This window comes from Apteryx mantelli, chromosome 16 (genome assembly GCF_036417845.1).
Source record: "Apteryx mantelli isolate bAptMan1 chromosome 16, bAptMan1.hap1, whole genome shotgun sequence".
Classification (NCBI taxonomy): Eukaryota; Metazoa; Chordata; class Aves; order Apterygiformes; family Apterygidae; genus Apteryx; species Apteryx mantelli.
This window is the reverse complement of record NC_089993.1, coordinates 18,169,120-18,190,087: the sequence shown is the minus strand read 5'-3', so window position 1 is coordinate 18,190,087 and position 20,968 is coordinate 18,169,120. Positions and strand designations below refer to the sequence as shown.

General features: G+C 47.5%; 1 protein-coding gene across 3 annotated transcripts in view; it reads right to left on the bottom strand.

Annotated features, from left to right (window-relative positions):
* USP22 (ubiquitin specific peptidase 22) overlaps positions 1 to 2,944 on the bottom strand; it is a 118,254-nt gene extending 115,310 nt beyond the window's left edge. For 2 of the 3 annotated variants that reach the window (XM_013945491.2, XM_013945492.2), the window contains exon 1: positions 2,122 to 2,344. In XM_013945491.2, the coding sequence (XP_013800945.1) occupies positions 2,122 to 2,247 (126 nt within the window). In that variant the 5' untranslated portion in view covers positions 2,248 to 2,344. Of the gene's footprint in view, positions 1 to 2,121; positions 2,345 to 2,656 lie in introns of those variants that run through there. The other variant, XM_067306394.1, reaches the window with a different exon arrangement.
* Positions 2,945 to 20,968: the final 18,024 nt, after the last annotated feature.

Sequence of the window (20,968 nt, the reverse complement as noted above, 5' to 3'; positions counted from 1 at the left end):
CTTACTCCCACACATTTCAGGTTGGCTGAATTCAAGAATCCAACTATTTTCAAACTGGTAACCTGCTTGAAAAACAAAAACCAGAAAAAAATGCTGCATTTTTAGTATATGTTTGGAAAAGTGATGTTTTTCTTGAGATGATAGGTAACTTTGAAACAATCCTTTTCTGCTTTGTAAGCCTAGCCATACACAGAGGTAAAGAAGAGGTGAGAACGGATTACAGTGGAAAAATCCTTACTTCCAGCTGTTTTGCCAGCAATGAGCACATCACTACTGTTAGATTTCAGAAGGAAAAAAACAAATTGTTGCAGCATACCAATACCACCTAGTTTACAAAGGATGCTCCATATTAAAAAATAAAGCTAGTGTTAATCTTGTTAATGAAATTTTATTTTCATTCATCAACATAACACTTGGTTGATATTGGTCAGCTACATCTTACCTCATTTCTCTTTTTTTTTTTCTTCCACAGCCCATGCATATTTTTTTCTCTATTTAAGCTACATGCACCATGTATCGTATACCAATTTGTATTGTGACACACTAAAGGTTGAATAAAACCAGATTTTTTACTACTATACTTCATAATATTAACTTGTAGAGGATTACAAATATTGAAAATGACTTTGACTATACTGCAGGACTACCAAGTGACTAAATATGTTTAAAACATGTTTCTTCTGGGTTTCCATTTTCTCTCTTTAAATAAAAGACTGGAAAATTAGGTTGCACTGAGAACACAAGCTGAACACAGGAAACAATCGTTAACCACCTCATCCCCGAGTACATCCTTCATACTGTTACTAGATCTATTATGAATAATAGGCTGAACAGCTTAATGCAAAGCAACTGGGATCAGAAAGTTTTCAATGGGTTGCTTCAATATAAACAGAACCTGTGCTGTCCCCCAAAAAACAAGTTTTGCTACATGTAGCTGCTGCATTCCCCTTCTTGCTCATTAATACGATCACTGATAGAAATCTGCAAAGTCACTTTGAAGTAAGAACTAGTTGATTCTAGGGAAAACAGTAATTAGTTGAATAGTTGCAAGTCTCCCAGAAACATGCATTCGGATCCAGCTTTAATTTTAGCACGCACGTGGGAAAGCGGCGCCCTTCCCCTCACATTTTTCCCCTGGCCAATACGGGTTTTTCTGCTGTTCGGCTGTGCAACGCGTGCCCCGAGCACCAGCACGCTCGCAAGAACCACCCACCCCCTCCCTCTCCCCTTCCTCCCGTGCACTAACCACCGAGTCAGTCCCTTCCTCCTCCTCCTCCTCCCCTACTCCAGCAGGGATCCCATTTTCCAAGCGGATTATCGCTACATGCAGCGCACTCTCTCCAAAAAAAAAGAAAAAAAAAGGGGGAGAAAAAAAAAAAAAAAAAGAGAGTCACCGCGCAGACTTGGGAGCCGGTAGGCGGCCGCCGCCGCTGCTCCGCTCCGCTCCCCCGCGGGCTGCGGGAGCCGCCGCCGCGGGAGGCCCCGCCGCGCCCCCCCCCCCCCCCGCCCCGGGGCGCCGCCGCCCCGCGCCCCGGCGGCACAAAGCTCCGCCGCAGGCCGGACGTGCCCATTGCCCCGGGCCGCCCCTCCCCCCCCCCCCCCCCCGCCGCGTTCCGGGAAGCTCCTCGCGGCCGCCCGCACCTCCGGGCGGCAGCGCGGAGCCCCCGGCGCCGGGGCAGGTGGGAGGCAGCCCGGGCTCCCCCCCCCTTACACACGCCGTCCCGTCCCGCCGCCCGGCTACCGGCCCGTCAGGGCCTCGCTTCCCCCTGCGCGCTCCCTTCCTTCCCCCGCCGGAGGCACCGACGGCTTCTTCCTCCCTCCCTCCCCCCGCGGCCGCGTGCGGCAGCCCGGGCCCCTTCCGCGGCCGGCGGCGGCCCCGCGGGAGCGGTGCTCGGGGCGGGGGGGCTCGGGCCCACCTGCCCCGTGGGCTGGGCTGGGCAGGGCAAGGCAGGGCGGGCGGGGGCCGCGTCCCGTCCCGTCCCTCCCCGCCGCCGCCGCCACGGGCAGGCCGGGGCGGAGGAGTGCGTGTGCGAGCAGGGGCGGGTGGGTCGGCGGAGGGAGGGGAAGGGACGGGAGCGCGTGTGGGGAAGGGGGGGGTGGATGCGAGCCGCCCCCGGGTACCTTGCGCTTCCTGGTCTCGGCCGAGCCGCTCCACACGAAGCACTGGTAGATCGCCCGCAGGTTCTGCTTCCAGTTCTCCACCTTGAAGCCGGTCACATGGCAGCACCCGGCCGCCGGCGGACTCATGTCAGACCCCCCCACATCAATCCGCCCGCAGACGGGCCGGGCCGGCGGGCAGCGAGCCGGCCCCTTCCCCCCCTCCGCAGCGGCAGCCGCGCGGGCGCGGACACGGACGCGGCCGCGGGCACGGGCCGGGGCGGCCGCGCGCCCGCCCGCGCGCCCTCCCCGCCCGCCCGCGCCCCCCCTCCCCCCGCCGCGCGCCCGCCCTCCCGCGGGGGCTCCGGCCCCTCACGCCGCCGCCGGCCGCGCGGCCTCCGCCGCCCCCGCAGGCTGCTGTGGGGGCGCGGGGAGCGGCTGGCACATAGAGCCGGGGCTCCCCGCCGCCGCGGCCCCCCGGCTCCGAACAAAGCGCGGCGGCGGCGGCGGGCGGGCGGGCAGCGCGCACTCCCTCCCGCCCTCCCTCTCCCTCACACACACAAAGATGGGGCTCTCTGAGGCGAGGAGGAGGAGGAGGCGGCGGCTGTAGCGGCCGCTGCCGCCCCCGGAGTGGCCGCCGCTCCCTCTACCTCATGGAGGCCGCCGGGAAGCGGCGGGGCGGAGGGGAAGGGAGGGGGGGCCCTGGCGGCGGCGACCCTGGCCGCGGTGTGAGCGAGCGTGTGTGGGGAAGGGGGCGAGTCTCCGCCTGCCACCGCTGCTGCTGCTCCCCCAGCCGGCCGCCCGCTCGGCTCCTGTCTCTTTAAATCGCCCCCCCCCGCCGTCTCCTCCGCCGTCGTCTTCTTCCTCCTCCTCCTCCTCCTCTCCCGCACCCCCCCCCCGCCCGCCGTGTGCAATGGTCCGAGCCGCTAACTCAACCTAGCCCGCCAGGCCCGGAGTGGGACAGACCAACGGGCAAGGGGGCGGTAGGTTTGCCCCTCTGCCCCGCCGCCCTGGCGGGAGGGAGCTGGAGGGGGAAGGAGCGCGGCTATTGGCCGCGCTGCCTGTCACTCCGCCGCGGAGCTGCTCCTTCCCTAACGTCTCATTGGTTTCTTTCCCTTTCTTCTTCCCCCCTCTCTTTCCTACCTAGCATTTCCCCCTGCCGGAAAGGGGCGGGAAGGGCGGGGATGATTGACAAGGAAGGCAGCCAACGGAGAGAAGGGGGCAGGGCCTGTATGTCGACTGTCGGGGCAGGACTGGTGGAGATGGCCGTCAGTCGCTTTCCGGGGTGTGCAGGGATTGGCGGCGGAGGGCCGTGGAGGCGGTTCCGTCCCAGCAGCAGGCTGCGCCGGGTGTGTGTGTGGGGGGGTACGCTGCTGTCACATCCGCTAGTCCCGGCTGCTTCGCTGTTACCTCAGTGATTTCCTGAGGGGAGAGGGGCGGCGGCGGTCGGGCCGCTCCCGGGCAGGGCTGCCCCCGGGGCCGGGCCGCCTCCCGCCTGTGTGGCTGGCCGAGGCCCTGCCTGGCAGCCCGGGCCGCCGCGCCAGGCGACTGTGGCGACGGTTGTTCGCGGCCTCCGCACCCCTCAGGGGCTGTGGCGCGGGGGGCGGCTCCGGTAATGGCCCACCGGGCTGCGGTTAGGTCAGGCTGTCCTGCGGGACAAAACCAGCGGGAGAGCCAAGCCCTTCCCTCTGACATCGTTCCCTGGTTCAAAAACCTGGCTGCTGCTCCGCGAGGGGCAGGTCTGGGTGTAACAGGCCTCTCCAAGCATCGAGATCATTGGGGTCTGGGGGAAGATCCTGTGCCATGATCTGGTTTGTCCTGAGGACCATATATGGTCCCAGTGTACTGCCATCCTCCTCTCCTTGTGTTTCCACTGAACAGAAACAGAAGTACTGTATTACCAGAACTGGTATTATTTCAGTTTTATCCCATAAATGACTATACAAGGAAATGAAAAAGCAGTGAAAAATATTTGAATCTGTACATAATTCTTAGATTGTATGCCGCACACACTATAGAGTTACATAACAGTGGAGTGAGGCAAGGGGGAAAGGATGGGAATTTTGCCATGATTTGTGAAGAGAAGGATGCAGGAGGCTCTGCAGAGGCTAGGTCCTTACACAAGCCCTGGAAAGACTATGCAAAGAGAAAGGTAGTGGTGAGGTATTGCTGCAATATTTTGTCAATCCATTTTTCAATACATACTATTTACATTCTTTCTCAAGGACCAATAACCTTGAAGTCTTCTATATTAGGCAGATTTTTATGGGGCCCTGTCCAGTTCCCCGGCCTATTGCTGTAACTTATTGAAATCAAAGACAACTGTGACTATCACCTGAGGACAGAATCACTTTCTATTTTCTTTACGGGTGCTACTGTTTTAAAAAGAAATCAGGGTATCCAGAATATAAGAGGCTTAATGATTTGCGTATAACCATAAGGTTTGGTGGCAAAGCAAGTAGGAGATTTAGGGCTAGCAAAAGACCTAAGCTTATACCTTCCTTTAGCGTATGAAGCAGCACCAGCAGTGGGCCACACTGTCCTGTCAGCATGGGTGTGAACTATATGGCTGATTTTCTATAGTGGTAACATGTATGGTTCAGTCTACCTGGCTCATACTGCTTGTCTCTGAAACCCCCATTCCATGCAGTTTGGGGATTTCAGTCTCAGAAATAAAACTAGGATTGCTCCATAAAGGAGAGAAAACAAACAAACAGAAAAAGGCTGCTGAGAGACCTTTCCATTCAACAGGAAAGGGCCTGTTTATTCCCCTTTGTGCACAAGCTGGCAGAGGTTGCTAGCTGCACTGCTAGCACTGACAGTTCCACTGACTGTATCAGAAGACTACATGTGAAATCTGGAGTGAGGCTATATCCTCCCTTTGACCCTACATAATCCTTACAATATTAAGTCATCACAGTGAGCGTGCAACCTACACCTCTTCTTGAAGAGGTAACAAGAACTGGTGCTGCATATACTTCCCACGTATTAACCTCTCACCCTCAGAGACATGTTTGCCTATGACTGTAGATATAATGCTTCCAACCACAGGCACTTGAGTGTTTCAGTTCTGACACCACCTACTCATTCATCCTAATGCATCAGAGAGTCTACGAGCTATAACAAGACTTCTAAACCCTCGTCCTTTCTGTGTGGGAAGATCCCTGCACGTGCACGATACCTTCCTGATGTTAATGAATACGGTTCAATGACCTCAGCATTGAGCATTTGCCACATTAAGGAGCTGCTGGACACTTTGCTAAGACAGTCATTCCCAGCAGTCTGAATGGGTCTTTTACAAATATAAGAAACGGTATAACTGATTAAGCCATACTTTTTCCCATGCTTGGGACAAACTCCCTGGTAACATCTACCACGGCTTCCTCTCTCCTTTCTTTAAATCCCTTATTAGAACCCCTAGCTTGCAATGCATAGGAAGAAGCTGAGACTTGTTAAACCACTTACATACCAATACCGTTGTCTACCTGATGATCAGTAGGTTTTTTCCTTGAACTCTACAGCTCTCAAAATTTCTCTCTTATCTTATCCTAGCTCATAAGCTCTTTGGAGCAGGGACTCTCTTTTTTTAAAAAAAGTTTTTAGTTTTTAGTTCTGTCTTTGTCCAGGGCTGATTGGTGGGGGTTATTAGATGTTACAATAATAAAGATGATCATAACTGAGCTAAAATGAAAGCTTTTTAGATCTGAGGAAGCTCTCACAGTGTTAAAAACCATCCTTGTGGATTCAACAATGATTTTTTTCTACTTCCACTAAGTCAATGTTAATATTCTTTATTGACTTAAATTATAACAGAATTGTACTCTAAATGCTGCATACTTGTCATATCTTCACAAAGACAAACAATACCAAAGAAACTTCTTATATGCCATGATCAGGCATACTTTTTAAAATCATCCTGATTTTAACAACAAATCTACAGCAGACATATTTGAAAGAGACATCTCACCTAAGAAATGTCATATGCTGTTTTTAATAACCTTGATCTTAAGCTCTACCATATCTTTAGCAATGAAAAATCAACAGAAAATATAGATCTTTTGCATTTACTAATCAAACAGCTCTTTTATCTTCTCAAAAGAAATGTATAGAAGTCATGATGGCATTCCAACATCATCTGCTAAATTAAGGAAGGAAATAAGTGATAAAAATGAGTTCTCTTGGATCTTTCTCATCCAGATACAAAAGGGCCATCAAAGGAAGCTACCAATTAGTTTTAATTCAGAAGCCAATCTTCAAACAGATGTTGGTCTCTCTTTGACAAATGCCTTTTCTCTGTAGTCTTCAGACTAGCTAGTCATGCACACCTAGTTCTCTTCACTGTGAATCAAGCCAGGACATTACCTGTGATCATTTGGAAACAAGATATATGTTGTAAAAGCACATTTACTGGTAGAACTTACAATACGTGACGTTATCTCTATGTGTCTCTCTGTGTCCCTGTCATCATACAATGTCAGCCCAGCAAAAGCAATGTAAATTCCTTTCTTCCAAAAGATGCTGCAAGAGCTCTTGTTTGTGTGTTTCTGTAAAATGCATAATAACTTTCTAAAGAAAAGTTGAAAGCACGCATGAGGCTACCTGCTGAGATGCAGAGGAGAAGCAAATCATGCAATATGCCAGACAGCATGGTTATCAATTCTATTTGTGAAACTAAAACTTTAAGGTCAAATGTTCAACTACCTCATCCATAGCCTGCTTTGCCAATAACAAACAAGAGCAAGGTGTGGTGTCTTTGTTCCTACCATAATCCCACTTTCCTAGTCCATGTCCCCACCAAAGGCATCCAGTGTCTTCCTAGGTTCTCTGAGAAAAGATTCATTTCCCCCTTCCTTTCCTTAAAGCTTCTCACCACAAACTTCCAGAGGCAATCTGGAAACTCATTGCTAGACATTGCCGTTAGAGTAGTTGTTTTTAGATTTGGTTCTCTTGTAGAGCTCAAGGCATTTCAGCTTCAGAATATGTCCCATTTCATTATTAGCCAAATTAAGCCAAGTTCCTAGGGTCTGGGTGCTCTGATATCTGTAGCAGAGCAGGAATATTAACGCATTGACCTTCAGGAGAAACTAACCACTGCTTCCAAAAGCAATAGGAATAGCTAACTACCCAGTCCCCTATTCCCTCCCCTGTGAAAGCCAGCGAAACTTCCTTCAGCACAAATGGAAGTTAAAGATTACCAGCACAGAGTTCAAGGTGGATAGAAGTGAATGCAATGGGTGATTAATGTCCTAATAGCATCTATGTCTATTCTAAGTGATCTGAATATCTTCCAATGAAACAAACGCCCCAATATTACTACAGTCTAAATCCAAGTAGAGAGTTATTCTTATTCTGCAACAACCTACTGTTACTAATCTTGGTTTTTTCTCCATGGCTACCGCATCAAAACAGGAGATAAAGATAAAAGCGAGAACTTCTGCCTATGAAATTTAAGACCATCTCTCTGAAGAAATAGGATACTGAAAGACAATACATATGTTCAATGCCCTGCAGATTCTGAAATTTTCATGGAGGTTTCTGTGCCACTCTTTCTGGCAGAGTTCTCATGTTTACTCAATGTAGGTGCGGTGTTGTTTGTCTTATGCAGAAATAACAAAAAAATGTAGGTTTACAAAGCACAATGCTTTCCTTTTAAAAAGAAGAACATCAGCATTCATTAGTGTTCCCCTCTCAAAGAAATACTTCCTTTGGAAGAATACTAATTTTTGTCTCTGGCAAGGTCAGGAACAATTACAACATTTAACTATTCCTGCTCCCTGAGGTTCACAGTGCAGCACTTGAAGAGCTGATGATGATTTGGGAGCACTCTTTGAGACACATCAAACTGACATGCGGGACACCCATCCCTGGCTGCCCCTGTGACCAATGGGAGCTGAGGCCCTCCTTCACCTCCCAGAGGCAGGAATGTAGAAATTTAAAGATTGACTCTCAGGGGACATTTCCAAAGTATGCACGTTATCTTTCAGGCTTCAAGTTCCCCCAAGGTTTTCCTGGCATCTTATTCTCCATAAAGAGGAGGAATCTCTTTCAGCCAGAAATCTGACCTGAAGTTCGTGTTGTCGCTGAATCATTTTGGAAACAGAGTAAAAATAAACTCTAAAACAGTACAGAAAAGAAAGGCTCTTGAGATTTGTTGAGGCCAGATCCTTACTTGGCGAGCTTGAACCAAGCTCTAGAAAGGGGCAGTGTCATCAAGCCCTTTGCTTTCCATCTTGCAAAGACAGCAGAATCTTTCCTGGGAAGTACACAAACACCTAGACTCTACAAACACCTCTCAATTGTTCCAGTCCACACAGTGAAGGTGGCATAGCAGCACACAACACCAGTTAAAACAAAATAAGAGTGGAAAATAGTGACATCTTTTTGTCATGTAGTAATTGTCAGATCGGAGCCTGTTTGCTATATACGCACACACACATGAGTTTTACAAGTTTGCTGTAGTTTAATTTACTCTTGGGCACAGCTTGGGAGTGTTTCTAGAGTAAAAGCTTTTGGTGCAGGAGAGAGCTTGGGAAAGGATTTCCCTCTGGGGGCAGGAAATAATTCCAATCCCTCCTGTGTCTCTTGGAGGAATTTTTAATTTTAAATCATTGATGATTATGCTAATTAGTGCTTACCCCCAAATGACAATGGAATATAAATGTTGATAGTAGCTAAAATATACTGTAAATGTGCAGCAAACTCTTCCTCCAGAGAGTCATCTATGTTACATGATAGCTCAGCTGGGAAGGAACAGAGTTCTTCCACACAGAAAAGCAAAGCAACTGTATCCTCAATCCACATCATCCCTAGGGGGCACTTTTAGACTTTGCTGGGTAGCCATGAATCAGTCCTTACTTTATTATATGAACATGCTTTTCCACATAACATGCATTAAAATGTCCAGTTTAGTTCTCAGGTAAATGTGAACCTTTCACTTAGATCAGACGCATGAACAATACCAAGGATTTAGCTAGGATTCTTAACCAAAACATGAATTACAAGTGAAACTGTCTTAGATTTGAACTCACTGAAGAGCCTGGTTCCCAAAGTGGATTTCGAGAGGACTGTTCAGGGGCTCGCATTGCTTGCTGGTTTGAAATTCATGGATCTAATAGCTTACAAAGTTCTTAATTCTGCACATGCTTGATAGAACTGAGAAAGGAACTCAGGAATATGCTTTCATAAAGTAGTACTCCTTAAGTGTCATCCTGCTTCTGGTAGAAACATCAAATGAGACACCTAAGTAAGCAGTCTTCAATATAAACAGGCGAGAAGCACTGCTTGGGTATTCTGTGGTAGATGCTGGACTTTAGCACTCGTTCCTTTTTGGCTTCCCCTTGTTCCAGGTCTCCAGATATGAACCCCATTTCATCTTCTAGTAAGAGACAAAGAAGTCAGCCTGCATGCATATGGCTAAAATGCTAGATCCAGTTATGGCATCTTGTTCTGTTCACAAAGAGCCAATTTGCTCTTACAAGCATGAGGGCCCTCCACACTAATAACCAATACATAATACATGAAGATTCCTCAGTGCCTCTTCTGCATTTTTCCAGGCACTCTAAAAAGGATAGACAAATTCTCCCACAATCTACCAGGAAAGAACTTACAGAACAACTCAGCGTACCAAAACCCCCACACAACCATTTTTTGAAACCCTAAATATATAATTTTTAACATTTTAAAAAGAAACTATTTTTAAATCTTCAGTAAGAATTGTTTTCTTTTTTTCTAGCTCAAGCCTATTTTCATCTAAGCATTATGAACTTCAGTCCAAATAAATAGCACCACCATCACTTAATCCAAAACCTTTAAAGCAGACTGGGTTGTATGTCTGACCACAGTGCTTAAACCTCTGGAGATATCAGGCAGAATCTGCTGCATGATTCTGCCAGAAGCTGATTGCCTTTGGTTCCTAATGAAGTTCATCTGAGCTCCTTAAGACACCTAGCAGTCTGCAGGGAGTACTGTGTGTACCTGTTCCTTTATCTCAGGGACAAAATACTGACCCTGCTATCAAACTGAATTGCTGGTATAGTCCCAGCTGTGCCATCTACTCTAGAACAAAGGTTTTGTTTTCAGTTCAATCCGTTAGTGAGAGCGCCTGAAAGGTGCCAGATCCATATTAGAGATTTCCCCCGGCTCAGTCCTAGTATAGAGGATAGCGTGGCTGCTTGAATTCACAACATTCAGTGACAAAGGGTCAGTTCAACTGCATAGGTCCTACCAAAAGGGTGCTTATTAGTCCAAAAAGTACAAAGATAGGTGGATTTCAAAGGATGTAGCTAACACAGAACTTTGCAATCACGTCCTGAAGTTTTCCAGTGGAATTATGGACCCCTGCATGGGTAATTTAAACCTACTGACAATAAGCTTGCTTGTCTTTGTGATCTTTTGCAGACCTCTTCAAAGTAGTGCCTGGAATTCCAAGGATTCACAGCCCATAGGTTGAAAAGAGTCCTAGAAAAACAGAATGCTTGCATTTATTTTTGCAAAGATAATTTGCTAGATTTCCCTTCAGCACCGTCACAGGATGAAATTTTGGCCCCAGTTGAACTCAAAAGGAATTTTGCCACTGACTTAAATGGAGCTAAAATGTCACCCCTGCTATTTATCAAGTCAATTACAACCAGACAATACTTCAACATCTGGCTGCAACTGAACACACAGAAAAGTTCACTTCCTTAACCTCTGAAGACAACACAGGACATTGGCTATCTTATTTAAAATGAAAAATCTGTTCTTGGCAAGCTGCTTGTAATGAAGAGTGGATCCATCCACTAACACTATCAGAACTAAATCCCCATTAGCATATAGCTATTGACAATAGCATCAATGGGTTCTCTGTCATTTTCTGGGAAGAATGTCAAAAGCACCCATCTACTGTTGAAAGTCATTGTGCTGTAAAAACTTTGTTTATAACAACAGATCCATCCTTGTCTGTGGTTTCCCGCAGACATGGAGGGTTTTCACCCAATCCATCTTCTGTTTCCCAAGCCACTGGAAGAGTCCCTTGCTAAGTTAGATTAGCAGCTATTCAATCTACACTCCTGAGTATGGTGATCAAAGGTAGGGCTGAAAGATAACTAATTATAGAAGGACAACTGATGTGAGTTAGTTTCCCCCTCTAAAAGTCCAGCTGAGACAAGGCATTGTTGTTTTACTGCAAAATATTTGAGCTAGGTCAACCGCAAGTGGGGTACCTCTTTTTATGGCAGTAAAAATAAAGCTATAGTGGATCAGTGGAGACATAAAAAGTCTGCTCACATGTCTGTAAGGAAAGGGACATACACAGAGAGAGACTTTTCTGCTTGAGGTAGAAAGGGATCCAGGCTGTTGCTTCCTGCTCCAAATAGAGGTGGGCTACCACACTGCACACCTGTGCAAAACCAGCTTCCTTCCATCTTGTTCCATCCCCTGGGAAACAAAACCAAAATCAGTCTCCAGTATCTGATGAGCCTTAATTCCCAGCACTTAAATAATTAGCTTCTCAAATGTGCAAAAACAACTCTCATTTTCTGGATTAATGAAGGAAGCTGGGTTCCACTGAGCAAAGCTATTATAGAGCTGCTAATGCACGGTTTGATTTCATCGCCTGCCACTAAGCACAGAGCGATGTGGGCTCCTGGGAGAGCAGAAATACAAGGAGGGCAATGCTGGAGGGTTAAAGTGGAAGGCAGGAGGGGAAACCCTGGCAATTCAGTGCTTTGTGTTTTTATACAGAGGGAGGGCTGGTTTTGCTTATGTGTATGCTGGATTTTATTTGGGTTTGTGAAGTTGCCATATAACCCAAAAGAAAGCTAAAGCTCAGGGAGATCCTAAGGGGTGGATAGTTTGCTTAATCACAGACCATTCAGAAGCAGTTTCTGAAGCAGAGTAACAGAAATACAGCGCACAAGCCTAGACTTCAGGTAGCCACTCAGCAGCTTCTGCCCAGGTTCAGCAGCTATAACAACAGAGTACTGCAAAATGCTTTAGTGCAATGTCTTTCACAGCTGGAAGCACTACAGTGGTACTGGAACATAATTGTCCTCCCTGCCTTTGGCTTACAAGTTGAGGGAAACTGGTTGCAGAGTCAAATTTTTTCATGCCTCATCTTGGCAGGTACAGACATGCAAACTCTTCAAAACAAAATCCCCTTTTTTCTTTTGTACATTGGCAAAGGACTGCTGACTTGCTGGTTGGAGAAGAGACTGAGAAAATGCCAGAAAGGACTGAGAGGCTCCCTAGCCCTGTCCTGGGAGATTTAAACCTAGGCCATATTACATGAACAATTCAGTGCTATTAGGACTTTGCCCTTTTCTCCCTCAGCAATTTTTTCTCCCCAGCAATCTCCTCAACTAATTGCTGCCCTGTCCCAGACTCTGTGATCCGTTTCACATGGGCAGAACCAAAAGCTGCCACCAAACCTCTCTATGTGGATGCATGGAGTGGGGAACAGAGAATGACTAGCAAATCAGGGCTTTTGAGTTACAACCACAGCTCTTCACCAAATGCAAAGTCACACAACTCCTCAGACCCCAGGAGATGGAAGGGCCCAGAGCTCACTCAATTTTTCAGCTGGGTTGCTAATTGTTTCTCCTCTGCCACTTTGTGTCCTCTATTCCATGTGCTCGAACCTGTGTCCCTTCCTCTGAGCATATCTTTCACACACCCTCCACTCTGCTCCTCCTTAGTTTTTCTCACTTGGCCTCTGGGAGGGAAACACGTTCCCTTCACACCCCTGTCATCTCCCCTGATTGTGGATTCTCAGGGGAAATAACCTCCCTCTATGACAGTGCTTCCCCAGGAGTCTTCGTATCCTTCACTCTCATCCTTTATTAATGTTTTATTCTCCAGTAAATAAAGCGCGTGTGTGTGTGTGTGAGCATCTCCCACGTAACTGCCTCTTCAATGTCCTCTGCTCCCCACTGCCCTGTTCAAGTGCCTGCTTTGGACCATCACTTCCAACTTCTGCCAACCAACTCAAGTGGCCGATTCCTGATGCATTCCTCAATTAATTGCTTATCTTCTGTTTTCCCACTTCCTGCAGGAGATCATGCCCAAAACATGCTACCTGCTGTGTGACAAGAAACAATGTCACCCTGCACCCTGTACTCCCTCAGCCGAATCCTGATCTCCATCCATCATCCAGCACAGGCCACTTTCGCAGGGTCCATTGTTTCCTTAAATCTTCAGCCATCAAAAAGCCTTTCAGTGTGTCATTCTCCCCCACATTTTAGTACATCCAGATCAGAATACCTGCAGTTCCTCAAGTGGATTTGGGACTAAATAGCTTCTTACAGTGAAGTTCTTCTAACTACAGTCCTGCCATATGCCTTCAAGCACATCGCATCAGTCACACCCTTCCAAAAAGGATAAAACTAAGCCTTTGACCTCTGTAAGAAAAGCCTGAAATTGCAATGGAAGCCCTGGGTTTAATAAAGAAACCTTGGTGCAGATATGCAGCAGTAGTTGAGATTTACAAAGAAATCAAAGGAACTGCAATGGTTTGTGCAGCAGAGTTTGTGCTTCATAGTCTGACTTTCACTGATAGGGGCCAAGACCTTTAGGGACCTATATGTGCTTAGGAACCTCAGCACCTTCCCAGAGCTCCTTTTCTAGAGGTGGCCATTCAAAATCAAGCATCTCTTTGGAAATGCAGACCATGCTGCTTCTTATATTATGTCAATGCTTGTTGGACCACTGACTTCAGAGGAGTTAGACCCCATGTAATTTAGCTGAAGCAATCAGGAAATAATTATGTACAGTGGAGAGTTAAAAGAAGGTAATTAAACTGTACAAATAAATAACTGAAGTGACGAAAAAAACCCACCCAAAGCCTACTTTTGGAACACTATTTAATGTAAATGAATCACTTAGTGGACAATGCAACAATCATCTGTTCAGCTTCTACTCATTATCAAAAACAATGCAAAAGGATTGGCAGGGAATAGTCATGTGCCAGAGGGAGCCCTTTAGGAAATACCACAGAATCTGGACTGGCTTTTGTCTGTTCTTCTATTGTTTTCTGAAAATGTTTTGCTAATGAATGTCCAACGTTTCAGTTGTCTTTTTTTTTCTTTTTTTCCAAAAGCAAATCAGTAGTAATGTTGCCCTTTCAAAATGACCCAAAATGCTTGTTCATGTTAGAAGAATTCCACATATCATGTATGAACTTTGGCAAGACCTAGGAGGCTGAGGATGTGTGGTCTCAGGCAGCCTGAGAAATCCCACCTTAGATGATGAGGCAAAATCCTTTGATTTGGGCAAAAATCCATTGAGTTTTAAGGGAAGTATCAGATATCTTTGAAACTTTCAAAGCTTCCCGAATTCAGTACTTGAGTGAGTGTAAACTTGGCAAGTTCATCCTTTGTTACTCAGTTTGAAGTGATGCTAACTTCATTCTAAGAAAAAGCTACTTTACAATGGGGCATATTTGTACTCATCGTGCCTGGCGTCATCCTGGGAGTTACCTGCATGGAGCTTAAATTAGAGGAATCCCCATTAGGGATTTGGGGAGGTAAACATACCAGGTAGATGTCCATGCTAGAAGAAACAGAGGCTAAGAAGATAACATTAAGCACTAAAATACTAAAATATCGTAATTATATTTTCGAACCAACAATCCACTGGCGTTCGCATCTCTTACAGCTACTATTTTGGACTATCTGAAAGTTCAAACGTGTGCCAAGGAACCGGCTCCCTGCAGGGTACCTTTTTCTTACCTGGTCTCTCGGCTCACTCCTGCTGCAGCTCACAGCTCCTGCAGTGCTGCTGGTTCAACTCTTTGCAGGCCGCAGTGTCAGCCAAGTCACTGCAACAGTCTGAGGGAAGAGAAAAAAGGCAAAAACAATAAACAAAAGAGAAAAGGGTGGGGCAGATAAGCAGGCTTCGCTGCTGAGGAAAAGGCATGTGAAACTGCACCCGGATTTGACTTCTCAAGGCTGTCTTTGGAGCCGTGAAGTACTTTGTTTTAGTTTGTCTTGAAAAAAAAACTTAGACACTGAAGCAAATTTCTGCAGTCAGAGCTTATTTATGTCAAATCCAGTGACGCCAGAATATGTGGGTTTCTAGTTAACACTATCTAAAATTTGAGATATAAATGCACATGTAAAATCTTGTGGCATCAACCCCCTTAGGTCTTACTCCTGCAAAATCCCCACCAAATTAGCTGCAAAACTTGGCTTGCAATCGGGGGCGGGGGGGGGAGGATGCTCACAGCATGCAGAATCCCGCTTAAGGGGGGTCTCCAGAGGAGTCCTGCTGGCCCATACTGGGACTACTTATGATATTACTATTTCCAGCTCCTACCTGTCCTTCTGTTGGAGGTTAGTCCTGCTGAAGCACAGCCTGCAACCAGGTGGCATGTCCTTTCTGTGGCCACCATAGTTCAGTGCCTGGAATATTAATGCAACCCGAAATAGTTGGCAATTTAGATTAATGCGCTGGGCTGCGAACGGTGACGCACAGTCCCACTGCCACCTCTGCTGCAGGACAGAAACCTCCGGCAGCGAGATGGGGCAGCGACATCTAAAATCTGCCTGGCGCTGCTGGAGCTCTTTGGGAGACATCACTGCTATCGCAGCTACTGTGGCACTTCAGTTCAATGCAGTTCGTGGTACCTACCAGGCAGAGCTGCCAGGCACGGTCATGGTTATAACAGAGTAGAGCAGGAAGCCTGAAAGTGGCCTTTTGACTAAATATTTTTACCCCTGGACAGGGGTTGGGTGGGGAGGGACAGCTCTGCAGCTTCTGATAAATGATAGTTCATTTCACAAAACCATTACCACCATTTCTGCTAGTTGACACTTTTTGTATAGCAGTCTCTTAAAAGATCTCAAGGATACATTTGGAAGGGGGAAAAAAGAAAAAAACTGATTGTGTTAACTCCCAGTGTCTTAAGGGCATAATCCTAATATTGGGATATGCAGAGAAGCAAGCAGCCTAATTAGCCCTCGGCGTTTTACAAACTTGCCCTGAAATATCCCCAAAATATACTCAGCAAAATCCTGTTCCTCCCTGCTCCGGTAAAGAATTTTTTTTGTTGGTCCCTCGAGTGGTTGCTTAAGTCAGGTCTCACTGTAATTACACACCTCGCAGCAGTGCGGGGAGATTTAATTAAGAGAGTCACTGTAGGTGCGTTGTCAGACAGACACAACCGAGTCCCGTGGGAAAGGGGGCTCGGATCCAGCTGCAGTGGGCATTTTGACTAGGACAATAAAAGTTTGTAAAGGGTTTCGAGATCCTCCTGCAAAAAGCAGCGCGGACGCACCCAGCAGCCTCTGCTCGAAGCCCCTCGGCTCCATCATCGGGGAGGCTGCGGTTTCAAGCATCTCTCTGTACTCACCAGGAGACGCTCTGCCACACCACAAGATTTCATATTCTCTCCCCTCTCCTTTCAAAAAAATGTGACTCACCAGTTTCAAACGGTGACATTTTATTCCCAAACTATTCCGGGAGCAGCTGGCTCCATGGCACATGGGGATGTGGGGAAAGGGGAGGAGGGCGGCAAGAGCCAGATTGCAAAGTGAAAACCACTCAGTTGCTCCCCCGCGCAGGTATGTTGCTCTTAAATTTCAGAACCACATAATTTGGGACATGCTGGCAAATTCCGTAAGAGGAAAACAATAAACCAAAGCGCATTTCAGAAAAAAATATATCTGGCCGAGGCAGTGATGCAATTCCGTGTCAGCCAGGACAGGCTGGGAGAGCAGCTTGCTGTCGAGATCTGAGAGATGTGAGGAAATTCGCTGTCCCCACGTCTCGCCCCTCTCACGAATGCGAACCCTGCAGTTCTGGGTTGCTCTTGCAAACGGTTTCCCTGTGATGCAGACCCAAGTTTTAGTCATCCGCAATATCTTATTAACGATGAACACATGTATGTGCAGTGGGAAGACGACAACAGGGGGAATGACAAAGAAATCACTGTCAGCTCCCAGTCCCGAGAGGAGTTTTGTGTCACGCTGCAGTTTGGCACAGCTTGTGTCCCTGCTGTGGGGACGTCACCGTCACAAGCATAACATCCAGCACGTGAGCACGGGGCTGCCGCAGGCACTGGCCTCGCGGGCTTGTCGGCACACACATGAAATCGCTGTCATTGGTGCAGTGCCAGAGGCAGAAGCATAATCTCTGCTGGCCTTAGACTATAAATCTGTGCATGGCTGATTGGCGTCAGAGCAGCAATCCAGCCCCATTCATTAATGTTTGTAAAATTCCACGGGGAGGGAGCGAGAAGTGATGCAACCCCGCAGCCTCCCCGATGGGAGTGTCCGGATGCACGCCAGCAGCGTCACAGCAGCCTGGCACCAAGGCGCTGGCATCGCGGGCAGCATGTAGCGGTGCGAGCGCATGAACGCCGACAAACGTCACCGCTGCAGGCGCGTGCCGGACGGTGATCCCCTGGGTGCAGCAGAGCGGGGTGGCGGGTGCAGGCCACCTGACTCGCCCCGCACGGCGCGGTCACGGACAGCGACAGCTCAACACCACGCGCCCGGCTGTGCCTCGTACTGTGCAAGCTAGGAACAGATCCCTGGGCGCGCTCACGCAGGAAATGTTTGATTACGCTCTCATTCAGCTCCTCCGCTGCCTTTCTACGAGGGAAGGCTGTTCTGTGGCTTTCTCTGCCCTGCAGCGGGGCGGCAGCTCGCGCTGGCAGATTCCAGCCCGTCGCCGTCTTGACCTGGGGAAGCCTTACAGAAATCAGTGCTCATTCAAAGCTGGCTGCTTCGCCCTGGCGTGCAGCAGCAATGACCTTGGCTAGGTAACCATCTCCTGCATACAAAGATAGATATAAAAGCAGCAACTGCCTTTTTAAAAAGCAACCAGTGTTCTGCTAAGGTAGGGAAAGGCAGCAGTTTGTTAAATAAGTGCATCTGTCAGAGCGAGATTTTTTTTTTCCAGCTTCCCTAAATGCCCTTCACCAGCAGAGAGGGGGAGGGGACCTGCTCTTTGAAGCTTTTTCCTTATGGGAATAGAAAACACGGAAAGAATTCAATTCTCTGCCACAGCCCAGCACCACTGATACATGCTTCAAAACCCAAAGCCCAGAAGACGAGCTGGCTGGTGGGTGCGGGTGGCTTGGAGCATATATTAGCAGCAGATTAGCCTTGCTCAATATCCAGCATCATTAAGTGTCCCCCGTAGTGGTAAAGCACAGAAAGAAGAGGGGAAGGAATGGAGACAGGGGAAGAAAAATAAGGAAATTCAGTGCAGGAAAGAACTGCGGTTATGGAAATCTTTGATCAAAAGCACCATCTAGTGAAAAACGGGAGCACTGCAGCTTAAATTGCTCTGAGAGAGGCAACTGCATCAACGGCAAATGGAATTGGACTTTTACCACAGGTTAGCCTAGTAAAAAAAAATATATATATATGTATCACAATATTCACTGCCAGGGCTAGAGCTGAGTGAACGAGAACATGCTCAAGAATTACAGCCCTCTGTGTAAGCACGTCTCCAGTGGAAACGTGTTCACCTCCCCTCAGAGAGTCTCAGCTACCCTAAAACCAGCGGGGAATGAAGCACCACAGGAAGAGAATTATTTCCATGTTATAATTTGGGAACTAAGGAAAAGAAAAGGTGGGTGACCAGTCCAAGGTCATGCAGGAAGTCAGAGGCAGATCCGGGAATAGAGCCCGGCAACCCTGGATCCAGAGCTCTGCCTGAACAATAGAGCAGCCACTCTCCCTCGGTGTCACTTAACTCCTTCCTATCTCACCAAAAAGCAAAAGAGGGGCAGGCTATACCCTTCCCTGCCTGTCTGCTTGTTGCCTTACACTCTAAAACAAAGAGGGAAGGCAACATGGAAGGACAGGATTGGGATATCCCAAGATCAGCAAGTGCTGCAGACAGGCAACGTCTCCTGCGCACCAGGCCTGAGCTGTCCCCTCAGCAATTAAAGCAACCACAGTCAGTAGCTTTTTATGAAAACAGTACTTCAGCTTTGCCATGTCTCCATTTCTCTGTGTGACAAAACATCGCTGTCTCCCCTCGAGGCATTCAACTCGGTTAAAAAGGTTGTGGTACGCTCAGGTTCAGGATCTTCAGCTGCAGGAGGGAAGGATGTTGTTCTCTCCTCCCCAGCTTTTGGGTTAGCTGCAGAGGTCGGGGACTTGCAGCGAGCCCGTACATCAGAAATGCAGTCTCACTAACTCCACACTGTTTTCATACCGAGCTTGAAAATGCTGCAGTGCAGGGATCAGAGAAGACAATTATTAATTACAAACGACTTGAACCAAACCACACAGGAACTATCTTAAAAAAAAAAGAAAAGAAAGAAGACTCAGGTAATGCAAAAACCTGTGAGTCCAGTGAACAGAACCTAGAAAAAATTTTTCTCCCAGAGAGAAGACGGGGTGGGAGGCTGGGGACCAGTGTCCAGGAGCAGTTCTCTGAAAGGAGTTCATGGTCCCCGTATCGGAGCCCAGACCCAAACCAGAACGACACCTGGGACAAAAGTCAAGACCATCTTCTCAGGCCTGTTGCCTGGAAGGGAGACAGAGGACTGGTCTGCTTACAGCTGCAGGGGCTAAGGATGGAAAAAGCCCCAAGACACACTTCTTTCTCTATTTTCCATCTCAGGTCTCTCTATCTTCCCCTACCTCCTCGTCTGTTTTCATTCCCATGAACCCAATCTATGCAAGCAGGGAGGGGAGGAGGAGAGATCGCACTCTTACATCAGAGGCTGTGAAAAGAAGATTTCTAATCATGCCGCAGCCCTTTGAACATTCACATTTTCTAGCCTAAGGCACTGTGAAATTGGGAGCTTTCAGTTCAAACGAGTTCAAGGATGTTTTCCCTGGGGGAGATTTGCTACCCTATGGGAATCTTTGCACAGAGCCATATTTCTTCTAGGGACTGTCTTGTGCTCTTAGGGTAAGCTACCAAAGGTTTTCTTAAGAGAGAAGCTACATCTTACAGTCCTTGAAAAAAAGGCGACAAATAAAAGCCTGGAAGAACTAGAGCACAAAATTGTTGCCCTAGAGAGTAGGGTTAAAAGGCTGTGGATCTGCACTCAGTGATGCTTGCAGCAAAGCAGATGTCACCAAACACAACTGTAAGTACGTCCTTGAGTTTGGAGATTTTTTTCCCCTCAAAAAACAGAGCTCCTGCACTTCAGGAGGGCAGCAAGAGAACAGCAGGATGTTTGTCAAGGAAGTGCTAAAATGCTAAAAGGATTCCAGCCCTTTGCAGCCCAACACAGTGAGAAAGAAAAGCTAAGAGGAGAGACTGAGTGCTAATAAAAACAACAGGGGTAGCTTTAAAAGACTATAACAACATTTACCAGTCAGGCCTGTATGGTCTCCAAAACAAAAGCCCTAGACTGAGGATAAACACCTCTTTTGTGTTTCTGCTAACAAAGACATGTCATGTCGACATAAGCTGGTCACCTAACTGCCTTCAGTGATCTAGGCCATGAAGTCCAAGGTGAGATGTGTGAATCAGCAGGTTTAAATCAAAGGTGAATTTGCTGCTAATTAAACTAATTTAATCTAAGAAAATAGAATCTCAATCAAAGCAACAAAATGGAGCCTTAGTTCACTGAATTTTCCCCTCTGATTGCAACTGAAGTTTAACCCTTTGCTATTTGAGTTGCTACTCATACAATCACTAAAGGGCACCTGGTTTCAATCAACTTTGCCACCACCTGGAGGACAGTCTGGTGACACTGACTGGCAGAAGCCAGGTGAATGGGTTAGCAGAGGCCATGGGAATTACCAGGGGGGCTTGGATGTCGCTCCCAGGCAGCCGCTCAGTGAGGGCCCTGTAAGAAAGGGAACGCGCTAGGCTGGCTACAGCCCATCCTACCTTGCTTTGGCAAGAAAGATGGTCTGAAATGTTTTCCATCTCTGAATTTTAGGAGTCTGTACTGACTACAACTTCCAGTGACATT